We start from the raw sequence: 17,250 nt of genomic DNA on the forward strand, positions 1-17,250 counted from the left end.
CGGGACTGGCCTGAGGGATTTTAAAGGGGGTTTTAATTACTTTTAAATTGGACATATTTAAATATTTCGTTTTAATCAAATTTTAATTAAGTATATGTATATATGTTAGTATTTTATTCAATTGTCAGCCGCCCTGAGTCCGTAAGGAGAAGGGCAGGATATAAATGCAATTAATAAATAAATAAATAAATAAATAAATTTTATTTCAGCACGAACTATCCAATCTCATTTTCACTATCTTGTCTTCTGGGGAATTTTGGGAGCGGGAGTCCACTCATTTTAAAGCTGCCGAAGTTGAGAAACACTGATCTAGTATAAATGCAAATTCAGCCAGCAGTTCAACCAGTGCTGATCCTCTTTCTGTGTTTCTTTCCCTTTTCAATCCCAGCGCATTGTGATCGGAGATGCCTCGGAGACGGCCCTACTGAAATTCTCTGAAATCACCCTCGGCAACGTCATGGAGTACCGGGAGCGCTACAACAAAGTCTGTGAGATTCCCTTCAACTCCACCAACAAATTCCAGGTTAGCCGCTGATTTTCTGTCCTTTGGTTCCAAGAAGTTCAGCAAGGGCCAACAAAAGGAACTCTGATTCAGAAAGTACTGAATTAACCTGGCATTTAAGTCTTAGTTCATTGCCCAAAGCCAAGAAGCTAGAAAGCTGCCCATTGGGTATGGACAAATCTCATGAATTCTATGATCTCCCCTACAATTAGCTGTCTGTCCATGAGCTTGACGATCCCAGAGACCAGCGCCACCTGCTGGTGATGAAAGGGGCTCCTGAGAGGATCCTGGAACGCTGCTCCACCATCATGATTAAAGGCCAGGAGTTGGCCCTTGACGAGCAATGGAGGGAAGCTTTCCAAACAGCTTATATGGACCTCGGTGGGCTGGGCGAGCGTGTGCTGGGTAAGAAAGAATGATTCGATGACTGAAGTTTTCATTAAATAATTTTTTTAAAAATCTACTGGTAGTCCAGCTCTGTCTTTAAGAATCTCATCAAAATGCCCTTTTTCTGGCTCTTCTCCTTCACTGTCCTGTTGAGCCCTTCCAGGTGGCAATTATGCTCTCATGAGCAGCGTGGAGCCACTCCTGAACTCTACTACAATTTCTCAGAGGTATTTTACATGAGCAATGTTCAGGAAGTTCAAATAATGTCTCCAAGCTTCTTGAGCTTCATTCATTCTGTGTATGGCAACTACCAAGGTATCAACCATCACCCTCAAGAGTGTCAACTACTTGGATTATGAGAAAGCTGAAATATCAAGGGAAGCGCCGTAGCCTAGTTTGAGTATTGTGGACTAAGCGAACCTGGAACTGTATTGAATCTGAATAAGTAGTTTGATTTATGGGCTATGATAGAGGTCTCACAATGCTTATCTCTCGTCCACAGGTTTCTGCCACCTCTACCTTCCTCAGAATGAGTTCCCCCGTGGCTACCACTTTGACAGTGATGAAATGAACTTCCCCACCAGCGGGCTATGCTTTGCAGGCCTTATCTCTATGATTGACCCACCCAGAGCCACTGTGCCCGACGCCGTCATGAAATGTCGCACTGCAGGTATCCGGGTAAGTTCATCAGATGTTCTGATGATTTCAATGACTGGGAAAGTATTCATGATAACGCTATGAAAGCCAGACATGGACACATTGAAATCTTACAAGATCCTAAGACGGTTCTTTCCTAATCTGAGGCTTCTAGGTATGCTGGACTTTACTGTGACAAATAAATTTAGAAACAACTGCTGCAATCCCCCTCCCTTCCATTTTTTCCCCCAGGTGATCATGGTAACAGGAGACCATCCAATCACCGCCAAAGCCATTGCTGCCAGTGTTGGCATCATCTCGGAGGGCAGCGAAACTGTTGAAGATATCGCCACGCGCCTCCGCATCCCCGTGGAGCAGGTCAACAAGCGGTGAGCACCTTAATACCCAGATATGTTAAAGAACTACTTTGAGTGACAGTGGCACCAGACAAGGAAGATACTCTGTGCAAGGGAAGAAGTGATGTGGCATTGCTGAGGTGCTGTTGGGAGGTTTCCTAATCTTGAAAGGTTTTTCTCTTATTTCTAGGGATGCCCGGGCATGTGTGGTCAATGGAGGCCAGTTGAAAGATATGGAAAGTGAAGAGTTGGTTGAGATCCTAAAGATGCATCCGGAGATGGTCTTTGCTCGTACTTCTCCACAACAGAAGCTCATCATTGTAGAAAGCTGTCAGAAACTGGTAAGATCCACTACTTCTTATGGAAAGGGGATATATTCAATACCTACTTTGTACTTTCCCAGCCACTGAAACCAGAACCTTTACAGAATCAGGGATAGCGTTTACATAAAACACCAAGTGTTGGTAATTCTCCCCTTAGATTTTTTTTTTCCTTATGGTTTTAATATGTATAAAGGCTGGTCAAAGACCATAATAAAGATAATTGATTGTGTAATCTCATAAATCACGACTGATTTGTAACTTGATATGAACTTCCCAGATGGATTTTGATGAATTCAATAAACAGGTTAAGCATGTTATGTGGACACAGTCCATAATTAAGTAATTGTCTGCATCCTTCCCTTCCTCTAAATATAATACAATACAGGGTTGCCATTTTTTTTTATCCAAATAATTGCTTTGTGAAATACATTAGGCTGAACGGACAAGCATTCTTAATTACATTACTCTGGGATTTATGGAACTACCTGAAGCACTCAGCCTCTGCTCCTTTTGGGTGGACTAATTCAGGGGTCCCCAACCCCCAGTCCATAGACTGGCACCGGGCCGCGGCATGCCAGAAACTGATCCGCACAAACAAGCAAAGCCCCATCGGCGGGATGCAGGCAGTACATGAAACCATGCTCCTTCCAGTCTGCAGAAAAAACTCTCTCCACGGAGCCGGTCCCTGGTGCTCAAAAGGTTGAGGATCTCTGGACTAATTTTGACATTAGGAAGCTTCTAATTAGCTATACCTTTCCAGAAGGTAGAGCTAAAAATCAGAAAAATCAGAAACTGTTTTTTAGAAAATGAAAAGCAAGAAGACAGACATGGCGTGGCAAACCCTCTGAGCAGATGGAATACTAACGAGAAGTGTTGCCCATTACAAATCTTTGTCCTGAATCCCAGTTGTAAATCCTAAGTCTCACATTTCTCACTCTCGTCCACAGGGTGCAATTGTGGCTGTTACAGGAGATGGGGTGAATGACTCTCCGGCACTGAAGAAAGCCGATATCGGAGTCGCGATGGGCATTGCTGGATCCGANGACCGCTTGGTCAATGAAGCACTAGCTGTCTACTCATATTTCCAGATTGGTTCGTATGCATGCAAGAAAGTGGTGTCTACTAGTTAGAGCTAGCAAAAGAAAGAAAATACATTTACTAGAGCAGGGCTTTTCAACCAGTGGTACGGGTACCACCTGTGGTACATTGGCACCTGGCAGGTGGTACGTGAGCATCCTAGAAAACTGGTAGCAGGGGAGGGGAATGAGCTGAACCGGTGGCAGAACCGCACAAAGCCTGAGCGAGAGATGGCTGGAGCTGCAGGGCTGTCAGGGCTCAGCGGAAGCGCCAGGATCAGCGCCAGGCCCCAGCTGGAGCTCGGCGCTGATCCTGGTGCTTCTGCTGAGCCCAGAAGAAGCGCCGATCAGCTGGAATGTTGCAGCCTCTCCAGGTTCTGGTGATTTACATTCAGATGCTTGGCAACTGATTCATATTTATGACGGGCACAGTGTCCCAGGGACATGTGAAGTGACCAAAACCTGCTGCAACCACCCAGCAGACGGGGGGGAATAAAAACCAAGCACCCCCCACCCCACCTCCGCTGCCAATCCTCAACAGAAATGCTCACAACAATGGAAACCTCGGACAGGAGGAAGAGCACCGCCGGGTGGGCAGGCAGGTGCCTTGCTCGGCTGTGGCTTGGGGGGCACTTTTTTCAGTGCCATTGTAAGTTCGAACAGTCACTAAGCAAACTGTTGTAAGTCGAGGACTACCTGTACTTTATCACTTTTTTCTTTTTTTGGGTCATCAAGTTTTTGACACCTTGCTAGGCAACTGGTGGTACTCAGATATTGCCATATCCTAAAAGTGGTACAATGGGTGAAAAGGTTGAAAAGCCCTGTACTAGAGAGCAATGTGCTTTTAATTCAGCTTTAAAATAACCATCCAAAGATGATTTTTTTTTTTTTAGATAGCTCACTAGAATAGCTTTTGATTAGCCTTATCCAACTGAGGCCTCTCCAGATGTACCAGGGGGGACTGCATCTCCTACACCAGTAGGGAATTCTAGGTACTGGAGTGCCAAAATTGCTGGAGAATGCTTGGTTAGGAAAGGCTGACCTAACCATAAAGGACATTAAGGTTAGGCTTAGATCTAGAAATTTCAATATTATAGCATCTTTGAGGAGAACCAAATTTCTGCCCTTTTTAAAAAAGAATCTTTTAAAATGCTGCAAAGTGCCATTTGTAAGATCGTTTCAATGGACGTTATTACAAAATAAAAATAGACGGAAAACAGACAAGCCAGGAAATTGTTATTATAAATATTCCATCCTGCCTAGAAGCCAGAAGGCAAGATGGTGATAAGGAGCGTCCTTGTGAGCTGGAAGAGATAGCAAGTCACAACCTCCTTACATTACCCTCATTTGGTGAAAGCGCCTGCAATATACTGTTACAATGTGCCCACCCAGACATTGAAACCCCCAAGGTCAAGGTTCAGCTGGACCAAACATCCAACACAACCTGATTAGGGGACTGGAGGGTAAAACATTTAAGGAACGGTTGCTGGAATTGGGTATGTCTAGTTTAATGAAGAGAAGGACGAGGGAGGACATGATAGCAGGGTTCCAATATCTCAGGGGCTGCCCCAAAGAAGAGGGAGTCAAGCTATTCTCCAAAGCACCAGAAGGCAGGACACGAAGCAACGGGTGGAAACTGACCAAAGAGAGAAGCAACCTAGAACTAAGGAGAAACTTCCTGACAGTCAGAACAATTAACCAGTGGAACAACCTGCCTCCAGAAGCTGTGAATGCTCCAACACTGGAGGTTTTTAAGAAGAGACTGGACAGCCATTTGTCCGAAATGATATAGGGTTTCCTGCCTGAGCAACGGGTTGAACTAGATGACCTCCAAGGTCCCTTCCAACTTTACTATTACTATTATTATTATTATTATTATTATTATTATTATTATTATTATTATTATTATTATTATTATTATTATTATTATTACAACCTGTGGTGTTTTGCCTTGCAGGAGTCATCCAGTCATTTGCAGGCTTTACTGATTACTTTACCGTTATGGCACAAGAAGGCTGGTTCCCACTCAAGTGCTTAGGGCTTCGGGCTCACTGGGAGAATGTTCACCTCCAGGATCTTCAAGACAGCTATGGCCAAGAGTGGGTGAGTAGGGAAGAGAAAGACCAATCGGACTCCCAGCTTGAGGTTCCAACTGTTGCAACTCAAGACTATTAATCACAGGCCACGTTTACCCTATCTGGTAACAAAGAGTGTTCTTGATGATTCCTCGATTAGGCTATTGTTTACTTGTTTTTAGCGTGCTTTTCTGAAGTGGTAGAACACTCCCTCTATCACTGACTGACAGGAAAGCCACTAGCAATAGCAATAGCACAGGGGTCCCCAACCCCCAGATCATGGACCGGTACTGGGGCGTGGCATGCCTGCAACCAGTCTGCACAAACAAGCAAAGTCCCATCTCTGGGATGCAGGCAACACACAAAACCACGCACCCTCCGATCTGTGGAAAAACCTTTCTCCACGGAACCGGTCCCTGGTGCCCAAAAGGTTGGGGACCTCTGCAATAGCAATTAGATTTATATACCGCTTCACAATGCTTTACAGCTCCTTCTAAGTGGTTTACAGAGTCAGCACATTGCCCCAAACAATCTGGGTCATTTTACCGACCTCAGAAGGATGGAAGGCTCAGTCAGCCTTGAGCCGGTGAGGATCGAACCCCCAGCAGTCAGCAGAATTAGCCTGCAATACTGCATTCTAACCACTGCGCCACCAGGGCGCCTAGTACAGCGGTTCTCAACCTATGGGTCGTGACCCCATTTGGGGTAGATCGAACATTTCATGGGGGTCGCCAAGCAAGGCTGTCCGCCATTTTTTTCCTTTTCCGGCGGGTGCCTTACCTCCCTTGAGCTGGGCCAGCTGATGGTCGGCCTGCTCCGTCTCTGCCGCTTGCCAGCTACGCCTTGGCCGGCGCAGGGGGCGGAACCACGCATGCGCGGTGCTCCCGGGCAGGGAAAGTCCTTGACTTACGACCGGTTGGGTAGTCCTTGACTTACGACCGGTTTAGTCCTTGACTTACGACCGGCTTAGTCCTTGACTTACAACCGGTTTAGTCTTCGACTTACGACCGGTTGGGGGTCGCGGCATTAAAAAGGTTGAGAGCCACTGGCCTAGTATATAAAGAGAACAAACTCCCTTCTAACACTGATGTTACCTAGTTAGGTAATGAAATGTATGCAAGAAAACAATCAAGCTCAGAGAGCACCCACAATTCAACCCTGAGCTGCAAATATTCTCTTCTATGAGTAAATATTCTGTATGGCCTTAAAACCTCAAAAATATTTAAGCAATCCTTGGAGTTAACTGGTGGCTGGTGCTCATCTATTGACTTTGCCTTCATACCGCCACCGTTCCTTTCTCCTCCCAGACATTTGGACAGCGTCTTTACCAACAGTACACCTGCTATACCGTCTTCTTCATCAGCATTGAGATGTGCCAGATTGCAGATGTGCTTATCCGCAAGACACGACGACTTTCTGTCTTCCAGCAAGGATTTTTCAGGTAGATCACACCCCAGCAGCTCAAGTGAAAAGATTCTTAGTCTGGCACAGCTAGGAACGTAGTTTTTAAAAACGCATGTATTTGATACTGTGATTTTATAAATCAAAACAGAGGGATAGTAGCCAAGGGTTGGTTTGAGATGTTGACAGCAATATGATCATTGACCACAAACTATTAATATGAAGGAACTTTCAGAATTGTCCAGCCATCCAGCGGTTGGCTTTGAGCTACCCAAAGAAAAGTTGAATCAGTTGAACCCACTTGGCTCACTGAAGAACTGGTACTCATAATGCAAAACTGCTATTTATAGCGTAATAGAAAGGATTTCAGATATTCTAAATCTCTAAGAAGGTTCTTAGTAGAAATAATTTTTCCCGGAGGCAAATGGGACAAAATTTAAACTTTACTGATAGATTCTACAGCAAGAATATTTCTCGTTAATTCTTCCAACCCAGGGGTAGTCAACCTTGGCTCTTTTATGACTCGTGGATTTCAACTCCCAGAATTCCTGAGCCAGCTAAGCTGGCTCAGGAATTCTGGGAATTGAAGTCCACGAGTCATAAAAGAGCCAAGGTTGACTATCCCTGTTCCAACCCAACAAATTCAACCTGTTGTTTGACCTCCTGTTCTCATTCTTAGTTTTTGCATTTGTGTTGGTTGGAGAGTGTGTTTTCCTGACCAAATGTTGCTGAAATGATGCTAGTGATGGGCAAATCTGAATCAAACGCGAGTCCAGGTAATAAGCTCGTTTCCCAGAAAAAACGGCAAAGCATTTGCAGCTTTCCCCAACCCAAGATCAAATCTGGGTTCTCCTTGAATTTGACAGTTTTGAGAATTCAACAACAGATGAGTAATTTGCCTTCTTATCCTGGAACTGGCTTCTTTCCACCGAGTGACCCCGTTGTGCCAATGATCAATTGACCATCACCCGATGCTGGTCTATTCAAAACAGAAATCGAGAATCTTCCATTCAGCCCTACTCATCTCTTTCTCTTTCAGAAATAAGATCTTGGTGATTGCTATTGTGTTCCAGATCTGCTTGGGCTGCTTCCTCTGTTATTGCCCTGGGATGCCCAATATCTTCAACTTTATGCCCATACGGTAAGAACCTGTACACATTGGTGTTCTAACATGACAAAACCACTTCTCAAAAGTTCTCATGAAGCCGTGCTACAGAGCAGAGCTATTTAGAAAACCCATAGCCACCTCTGAACCTGTCTCCCCAAAACCTGAGGTGCATGATTTTGTGGTTTGTTGTTGTGTTGCATTATGGTTTGCAAGAGATGGCTTTCAGTACCATACCGTATGAGGATCCTAACAACTCTGGCTTCTACAAAACATGATTAAGCAAACCAGTGTTCTCTGCCCACATTCTTGCTTTTCTCCTTCCATTGTAGGATATCACTCCACGCTTAACATGGCTATAAATCTCAACTCTCCAGACACTTTACCCTTCATTCAGGAATTAGCTAACTCAGTGGAAAAACTCAATAAGTCTCTTCTAATCACACAAAGAACAAAACATGAAGCACAGAGATATAGATTTGTCCATTGCAGCGCACAGACATCAATGACTGTATTTGTATATTTGATATATAACCTACCCTTTATAACAGTAGCTTAAGGCAACCTATAGTGCTAAATTCTCAAATTCTTTTCCCCAAACAATAACCCTGTGAGGTAGGTACGGTTGAGAAGAGGGGGACCACCCCAAATATAGAAGGAAGCTTCCATAACTGAAGGTTAATTAGAACTTGGTCTCCCTCTTTCTGGTCCAACACCTTTATCACTGTACACGCTGGCTCTGTTTAAATTTGTATTACACAACTCTAAAAATCAGGGTTTAAATCCTACTGTAGTTATTTTCCTCTCCTTCGTAAATCATCTCTTATTTCTTTAAGAAATCTCATCTCATCTATTATAATTCCCTACTCAACTTGCTCTAATTACCATGTTTTTTTAATGCTATTTTCCTCTAGCTGCACTTTCATTGCCTATTGTTTCTCCTATCCCATATCATCAAAGTTTAGATTTTAAATTCAGTAGAGCAGGAATCACTCATTTACATATTGTAATAACAGTAAGTACAGGCACATGCAAAGACAATGAGGAGTTAAAGAAGGCTACAGCTTAGTCCTCCTGATCCAAATCTCCTCTCTAGCTAAAAGGGAGAAAGCAAATCCTCTCACGGGAGGGAACTTCCTGCAGCTCAGCTCAGCACCAAGGACAGCAGTCATTACGGCCCTACATTACAACTGCTCCCTTTTTCCAGGGACTTGGCAACAAAACACAGACCAAAACTGGGAAACAAAGCTTTGGGGTCATATTTGTTTTGCAGATTGATACTCAGTTCCTGTCAGTTTCAAGCTACTTCAGAGACAATTCAGCTCAGCAAGCTGACTTTAGCAAAGTTCTGTCAAGCTTAACTTTTTCCATTCTCTTGTCCCCCGTCCCATCTAGATTCCAGTGGTGGTTAGTGCCGATGCCTTTTGGCATTCTGATCTTTGTGTATGATGAAATCCGAAAATTGGGAGTCCGGAGACACCCTGGAAGTAAGTTACAAGGATGGGTAAGGAGAGGAGGGAGGCAAGTTGACATAAGGTTCATAGAAGGCTTGATTCAGGCATGTTCTAATGTAGGGGTGTCCAACTGCCGGCCCATGGGCCGGAGGCATCATCTGGAAGCTGCGCCCACCCCATTGCTGGCAATGGCAAAACCGTTCTGATACGTTGTGCGACGTCACGTGATGTTGCGAGTTTGACATGTCTATTCTAATGCAATTCTTAATCTTGGATCACTCAGAGATAGTACTGTACTACTAGAAACCTGTACTACTAGAAACCTCCAAGGGTACACCTCTTTGTTTTTCCATCAACTGACAAGCTGCTGTAGGCATCAATGATATCATCGTCATCCTTAACCTGATCCCCATGTTGTTTCTTTCCTCCAGGTTGGTGGGACAAAGAACTTTACTATTAAAGATGAGACTGCGGGCACAAATATGTCCCCACTGGCACGGTTTGTGCTGCCTGGGCTGCTCCCTGTGGGTGCAAAATACTACAGTAAGAAGGAACCTAGGATTTGCTTTCTTCATTAGCTATACCTTCTACCGAACTTGTTGAATTTCTTAACCCTTCCTATGATGAAGTTCCATGTTCCACACGTCCTGCTCCAGCTACTCTGGGACAAAACTCTGCCCATCGTCAAGAAAATATTTGGGGACGCTGATATGCTAGAGGAAGTGGACGGTTCTTGAGATGGCAACCATATATAAACACTGGTACAGGCATAAAGATTTTTTTAAAAATATAGCAAGTTTCAAACTCCAAAGCCTGCAAACAAGGCAATAGGATCTCAAAGAAGAAACAAGGGCAAGTGGTTTGCCTTCCTTTGCCTTCTCCATAGAAAAAGCAGAATTTTTTAAAAAATACATAAAATATGCAATTGGCATCACTTCCAACTTCTGCATGATTTGGTCTCCTTGGATTAGTAATTCCTGAAGCATAAAGCTTACAGAACTTTTATACAGTAGATGAAAGGAAAGCAGAGGAATTCATACACAAGCAGTCTCCGTTCAAAATAACCAGACAATGAAGTTACATAAACATATTCTCCATTCCTTCAAATTCTGATTGCCCTACAGTACAACGGACTGCAGTAAGAAAAAAGATTATGATATATGCCTCATGATGGCATTGTGCAATGTGACTTATATACTTGCATCATACTTTGTGATGCAAGTAAATAATTTTGTTCTTTGCGTAAGGATGTTATTTTGAAATCATTGTCAGTTAACAAATGGATAGATCAACCGCCACCACAAACCACCTCCTGTACTTGTGAGAAATTTCCCTTCCTCCATGGCTACCACCCTACAAATAAATAGAATGATCTTTCCATGTTTCTCCAGTCAATTCACTCACCAATGTGGCAGTAACTATAAGATTGAATTAAAGGGAAGGATTGCCGTGCCCACAAAGTCTCATTTAATGGTTTTTAAGAACCCAGTTCCTGCAGAAGAAAACACCCAAGAGTCAGACTTAAACCACTTTGCGCTAGTGTTCTTCATCTAATTGTACTTGCTGATACTTGTCAATTATTATTATCCAAAAAAGATAAGTTATTATATATGCCCTGGGACAAAAATGAGTCTTTCTGCTTCTCTTGTTTTACAAGTAGAGAGGGCAACTAGATATGTATGCACGTGGACTTAAAAAACATTCTAGAGAGGTTTCCAAAGAGTGTCACCATAATGCTCCCTAAATCCCGCCAGTAACTCTTCATGTGCCCTGAACAAAATAAAAATGGTTTGCAGAGTGAAAACTCTCCGGCTACCAAGAGTCATGCAGAGAAGAGGGACCTCTAAGAAGATGGTAACTGTCCATGGAAAACCCTGCGTTTCTCATCACCACCCACATCCTCCATCCTGTGGGCCTTTAGCAAAGGCAGCATCCATGCACTGTTGCCGTATCATGAAGAAAAATCAAGACCCGCTTTATTATTATTATTATCCCCACGACAGGCCAAATCATGAAAACCCCAATTTTAATTGTGCCATTTTATCCCCAGCTACATACGGCTTTAACTGCAAACCAAAGCCTAAATAACCTCTGCTTCAAATGTAATGCAAACATTATTACTCCAATTCATTGTGGCTTTAGCTTTGAGCTTCTCCAAACCCCATCCGGTTTTACATTAGATAATATAGCAGCAATTTCTAAGAGGGAAGAGTGCCAGAGGTACTGTACATCACAATGCAAATGATGGAGCCTATATGATGGGTGTACTTTCATCCAATGCTACAATAATAAGCGTTACCTTGTGTATGATGATCTTATGACGTGTTGTCATTTTGACGTTATTCTGGCTGGCTATGGATGCCGACACAATACAACTAAGATTGAACACGACAGGAATATCAAATTACTGTGTATATGTGTTGGTTTAGTGGTATCGGTCTTGTTGGCTTAGTGGGTTGCATAAACACCATCATAGTGTAATAAACACATGTAGAGAACAGCCAAATGAATTCAAACTGGGCAAAGTATAAATAATACTTTTTTAAATTAGCATCATTTTTGGAATGCCACAGTGATCATTAACTGGAACCGATCTCGCAGCTGGAAGGCAGTGCAAAGGCCTGCACACCTTTGCAAACAGAATCTATAGCTGAGCGATCTTAAGATGTACGAAGAGGAGGTCTCCCAAGTTGGAATAACAAGTGGTGGAGCTTCAGTTACTGTGTACCAGGGTGACGAAGAGAGCCAAGGAGCTGAAGGAAAGGAGGCCAGTGATCACTGCTTTCACCAGCAGTGCAGTCCAGCTACCCAGGAGAAAGACGTGCACAAACGATCTAGAAAAGCAGAGAGAAGTAGGCGAGGCTGAGGTTTTAAGGCTGGCAACAAAAAAACCCACCCCACTATTACATCAATATCACAAGCTTGATTTGTACATCACGCAGAACCAAGATACTGTGAATCATCACACATATGATCAGCTGCTAACTCTCCTTTATAAAAACAATGATTGAGTTTGTCATATAAAGACAAGACCCAACAAGCCGACATGATGGCTTTCAGTGTTGTATGAATACAACCAAATGTAGCCACAGAGAGAGGTGTACACTGAGTGGGGGGGGAGGGTAAAAAAAAGTTAAAATGGTGGTTTTGATCACAGCTCCCCACCCCCACCCCCATTTTTACTTTTTTGACCTAGCACAAATACTGAGACAGGAAAGTTCTCCAAGCATTTCTTGATTCTTTGGAGAGGGAGAGGAATTTTAAAAGAAAGGAGCCATGGTGAGGATGTGAGAGTCCTCAGTTCCTCACTCATACAAAAAGGCTACTCGTTTCTGGGAAAAGAAGATTTTTGTACAGAAAATAAATGAAAGGGGAAACAAGGATTTGAACCAAGAACCTGGAAGTTCCCAAGGTTTCCCCTCCACCCCCTTAACCTCCCTTTGCCACCTTAATTCCACCAAAAGCACTCACTCCATGAAGAAGGCTTTGTAGACACTGACACCCAGGAGAAAAGTAAGAGGCAGTCGGTAATGTTTGGGTAAATCATAGCGGGTGAACATCCACACCAGAGCAGCGGTGGCAATGTAGTGAACCTGTAGGGACACAAAAGGAGAGATAAGGAGAGATTCCTAAATGCTTTCTAAAACCTAACCGTCAAGCAGAACATCTGACATTCAAGTCAAATGGGACTTATAAAACATTGCAGTATAAAATTCCAATATGTTTCTTCCAATGCTATCTAGCTAGCCAGCTCTGCCCTTGTTCATTTTTCTCCTTTACAGTGCCCTCTAAGTTCAGGTTCCCTCTTGGTGCTTTCCTGGCCCCTAAGCTCACTCAGTTTCCATTTTAGCTCTTGTGGGGGGGAAACCCTATTCCTTACAGCAATGTTTCTCAGCGTTAGAAACTTGAAGATATGTGGACTTCAACTCCCAAATTGGTTGGCTGGGGAATTCTGGGAACTGAAGTCCACACATCTTCAAGTGGCCACAGTTGAGAAACACTGCCTTAAGCTTTTTCTTCCATCAAAGAAACAGTTTGGGGAATTCTTTATTGGAGTCGTGTTTGATTACAGAAAGTTCCAGATTCATAGAATGATCTCACTTACTTCCAAGCTCCCCGTTACAAAAGCCACACAGTCTTTTAATTTGAAATATATATATATATCTTCAGGAGATAAGTGTTTTAAAATTAAATTCCAGTAAACGCACGAAAGTATATGAACATCCTGTCTCTGAAATATTATTTTACTCTTTCACATGAAAAGTTCAACAAATTTAATGAACTGATTGATATTTTTAACTGAACTGCCAATCAAAATGTATATAGTGGGGAGGCAAATCTCCATACACTGCCCTCCAAAACCTCACTAAACAAACAAAAAAAACACAAGTTCCTAGTCCTCAGTAATTTAATCCTGTCATATGAGGTATTATTTTACAACTCAACCGAAAACAGGGAGAAAATTAACACTTACCAGGCTGATGTTGGAATCAATACTCATCTGAATGTATTTCCAATCGAACTCAATGCCACGAGCTCCCACCCACAGTGGGATGCATCTGTCGGAAGTATGAAGGCAAGTAGGATGAGACACATCATAAAGAGAGGGACACAAAACTTTGCACAGCAGCCTTGCAGGCTGCACTGTTGAGCCAGCAATCAAAAATGTGGGTCTAGTTTCTCCCACCCCTCTTCTGAACAGTGAACCCCCTTACGTAAACCCAACTCACCGAGACATGATGAGTTCTGCTGTGGCCCAGCCCAACGCAGCTACCATAATCTTATATTCCCCTTTTCCTGCGTTCCGGGACATCACCAGGTGGAGACCCACCAAATCAGCCAAGTCTACAGTAGCTTTCATGAATTCCTGAAGCACAAGAGAAAGTTTAGAAACGGACAAGCAAACTCCATGTTTCAACCCCAAAGGTTCACACATACTGCACAAACTTCAAACTCAACAAAGTAGAGTGTGCTCAAAGAGCATTCAGTTAGGTCCCTGAACAGGATCCACAGGCAGTAGCAGCCAATATTCAGACTTATGCTCCAACAACTTACGGTACACTATTATTTGCTAATGGAAGTGAGATTACAGTGCTACAGTTTTGTAAAATTTACTCACTTGCGCCTGTCCATGGAATGTACTCAAACCCCAAATTACTCTGCACTCAAAAAGTGTTTCTCTCATCAAGATGGTTTTACTTAGGAAGGTAGTTATTTAATAAAACTTTCTGCCGCCTTGAGCATTTTACATAGCAAAGATGAGGATGCTAACCTTTTCAGGCAAAGGTTCCCCCCAAAGGAAAATAGAAATTTCAGTTTCAAAAATGGCTCCAGCCCCCACAGGATCACCAAACTCCCAAGATTTATATTAAAGAATGACAATGTACAAAGAAAAATACACCAGGAAAAATTAATCACTGTCCTTTGGATTTTTGTTTTGTAAATACATCAGCCTCTTGAGCACCTGGCAGAACCCAAAATGACAACTTTAGATTCTTCCTTGCTTGCCAACAGCCACACTTACTCCAACAAAATCATAAGCTCCTGCACCACCCTCCCAAGTTGGAAAGAATGTAGCTAAAAACAGCATCTGTAAAAGACAGAGAGAGAATAATCCATCACAACTTTTTGCCATTACAGGCCTCACATTTTTGCACCCAGATTCTCATTCAATCCTTCATCCCTCCTTCAGCAAAGAATGTTAACCCATACCTTGCATAGCTGGACAAAGAGGTAGGTGGCTCCTGCTTGAACACATCGCCAGAAGGCATTATATTCTGACCTGCATAAGAGAGATAGCACAATCAGGCCTCGGATAAAATCTCTAATTTTGCAGAGCTTTACACTGGCGATTATAACAAATACTGATCCATCAATGAATTAAAATGCTGTTGCACTATCCTGAAAAACACTACAGGGTTTTCAGGGGCTGAAACCCTGTGTAAACTCCCAGGCTCTCAAAGCAACATTTAAAGCATTCTCAACCTTGGCAACTTTTATAAGTGTGTGTACTTCAACTCCCAAAATTCCCCAGCCAGCCACATAAAAGATAAAAAAAATGTTGACAGACTAAACCATTAGACTGTTAAATTCAGCCACAAAAATACCATAAAGGGGACTGCAGTGCTTTTCAACTTTTCAACCTTAAATGGGGAGTTCAGGTAGTAGTAGTTCACAGTTTAAAATTGCCAAAATTGAGAAACTCTGGTTTAGAGACTGTCTCTGAACTACAGTGTAGCCCCAGATATTGCAAGCAGCCCCAAATTCTATCTCGCAGTCACTACCAGCATATAATACGCACCCATACCCCTCTTCCAAATAAGAAAGACACTTACAGACCGCTGCATTTATAGGTGATAAAATAGGGGAAATAGGCCAGGGCAAAACAATTCCCAAAGTGGAAAAGAGTCATCTTGGCACACAGGTGAACCAGGTGGATGGCTTTGGCCACCTAGTACTGTGGTGATGTTCCTATGGAAAGACAGAAGGATTAGATAATTAATAAATGAATGAATAAATGAATGAATAAACAGTAAGAGGGATTAGATAGATAGATAGATAGATAGATAGATAGATAGATAGATAGATAGATAGATAGATAGATAGATAGATAGATAGATAGATAGATAGATGATAGATAGATAGATAGATAGATAGATAGATAGATAGATAGATAGATAGATAGATAGATAGATAGATAGATATAGAATAAAAACAGTAAGATGAATAGATAGGATAGATAGATATAGAATAAAAACAGTAAGATAAATAGATAGGATAGATAGATAGATAGATAGATAGATAGATAGATAGATAGATAGATACTATCTATCTATCTATCTAATAAAATAAAAAAACAGTAAAATAGATAGACAGATATAAAAAACAGTAAGATAGACAGACAGACAGATAGAATAAACAAATAGTAAGATAGATAGACAAACAGACAGATTAAATAATAGGAGAGCAGAGATTAGATAGACAGACAGACAGACAGACAGATAGATATAGAATAAAAAACAGTAAGGTAGGTAGGTAGGTAGGTAGGTAGGTAGGTAGGTAGGTAGGTAGGTAGGTAGGTAGGTAGGTAGGTAGGTAGGTAGGTAGATAGATAGATAGATAGATAGATAGATAGATAGATAGATAGATAGATAGATAGATAGATAGATAGAGAAAAAAACAGTAAAATAGATAGACAGACAGACAGATAGATATAAAAACAGTAAGATAGATAGACAGACAGACAGACAGACAGACAGACGGATAGATAGAATAAACAAATAGTAAGATAGATAGACAAACAAACAGACAGACAGATTAAATAATAGGAGAGCAGAGATTAGATAGATAGATAGATAGATAGATAGATAGATAGATAGATAGATAGATAGATAGATAGATAGATAGATAGATAGATAGATAGATAGATAGAATAAACAAATAGTAAGATAGACAGACAGATTAAATAATAGGAGAGGAGAGGAGAGGAGAGAGAGTATAGAAATATACCCACACCCACCGCAACCACCTGCACAGACTCGTCCTTTCTATGTTCCCCCACATCCCAACTTGCCCTTCCCCAACGACCTCCTTTCCAGACTACAACCCCCATCGTCCTCAGCCAGTGTTGCCAGGGAGACGGGCTGTGGCAAGCCTTGGAAGGCACCCCACCCGCTCCCGGCTGTTCTTGCTCCCGACTGGAAGCGCCTCAGGGCCGGACACCGACCCCCCACCCATCCTTTGCTTCTCACAGCACCCGACCACCGTTCCCGACGCTCGAGAAGCGCCCCCAGAAAAGCACCCCGGGTCCCTCTACGGAGCTCTCTGCGGAGGGGATCCTCCTGCCCGCCCGCCCGCCGCCCTTAAGCCCCTTTTCTCCAAGCCCTCGTCCCTCCCCGTACTCGCTTGACATACACGTCCTTCCCCGCCTCCGCC

At 42.7% G+C, this 17,250-nt stretch overlaps 2 protein-coding genes across 3 annotated transcripts in view; one reads left to right on the forward strand and one right to left on the reverse strand.

Moving 5' to 3' along the window:
- ATP4A (ATPase H+/K+ transporting subunit alpha) overlaps positions 1-9,775 on the forward strand; it is a 19,832-nt gene extending 10,057 nt beyond the window's left edge. The window contains exons 11-21 of the mRNA XM_015821739.1: positions 389-523; positions 715-907; positions 1,392-1,567; positions 1,778-1,914; positions 2,072-2,222; positions 3,152-3,296; positions 5,238-5,383; positions 6,663-6,796; positions 7,796-7,897; positions 9,257-9,348; positions 9,747-9,775. Coding sequence (XP_015677225.1) covers positions 389-523; positions 715-907; positions 1,392-1,567; positions 1,778-1,914; positions 2,072-2,222; positions 3,152-3,296; positions 5,238-5,383; positions 6,663-6,796; positions 7,796-7,897; positions 9,257-9,348; positions 9,747-9,775 — 1,440 coding nt within the window. The remainder of the gene's footprint in view (positions 1-388; positions 524-714; positions 908-1,391; positions 1,568-1,777; positions 1,915-2,071; positions 2,223-3,151; positions 3,297-5,237; positions 5,384-6,662; positions 6,797-7,795; positions 7,898-9,256; positions 9,349-9,746) is intronic.
- Positions 9,776-11,721: 1,946 nt separating this feature from the next.
- Positions 11,722-17,250, reverse strand: TMEM147 (transmembrane protein 147). Of its 2 annotated transcripts, none has more exons than XM_015821707.1 (8): positions 17,217-17,250; positions 15,651-15,786; positions 15,028-15,097; positions 14,840-14,905; positions 14,046-14,182; positions 13,790-13,874; positions 12,787-12,908; positions 11,722-12,149 (listed from the first exon to the last, which is right to left on the reverse strand). In XM_015821707.1, exons 2-8 carry the CDS (start codon positions 15,725-15,727, stop codon positions 12,029-12,031), a joined length of 678 nt encoding a protein of 225 aa, XP_015677193.1. In that variant the 5' UTR covers positions 15,728-15,786; positions 17,217-17,250; the 3' UTR covers positions 11,722-12,028. The 2 variants fall into 2 exon arrangements, with proteins under 2 accessions (XP_015677193.1, XP_015677201.1); XM_015821715.1 differs by having other exon boundaries at positions 17,230-17,247.

The sequence above is a fragment of the Protobothrops mucrosquamatus genome, unplaced genomic scaffold (assembly GCF_001527695.2).
Source record: "Protobothrops mucrosquamatus isolate PMUCROS unplaced genomic scaffold, P.Mucros_1.0 scaffold_167, whole genome shotgun sequence".
NCBI lineage: Eukaryota > Metazoa > Chordata > Lepidosauria > Squamata > Viperidae > Protobothrops > Protobothrops mucrosquamatus.

What these genes read in the sequence shown, in the direction of transcription:
- TMEM147 (XM_015821707.1), bottom strand. Translation starts at nt 15,727, where the DNA reads ATGACTCTTTTCCACTTTGGGAATTGTTTTGCCCTGGCCTATTTCCCC. An exon ending in ACCTATAAATGCAGCGGTCT is followed by an intron (nt 15,098 to 15,650) that starts GTAAGTGTCTTT and finishes TCTCTTATGCAG; the next exon opens with GTCAGAATATAATGCCTTCT. An exon ending in TTGATTCCAACATCAGCCTG is followed by an intron (nt 12,909 to 13,789) that starts GTAAGTGTTAAT and finishes GTGTCCCTACAG; the next exon opens with GTTCACTACATTGCCACCGC.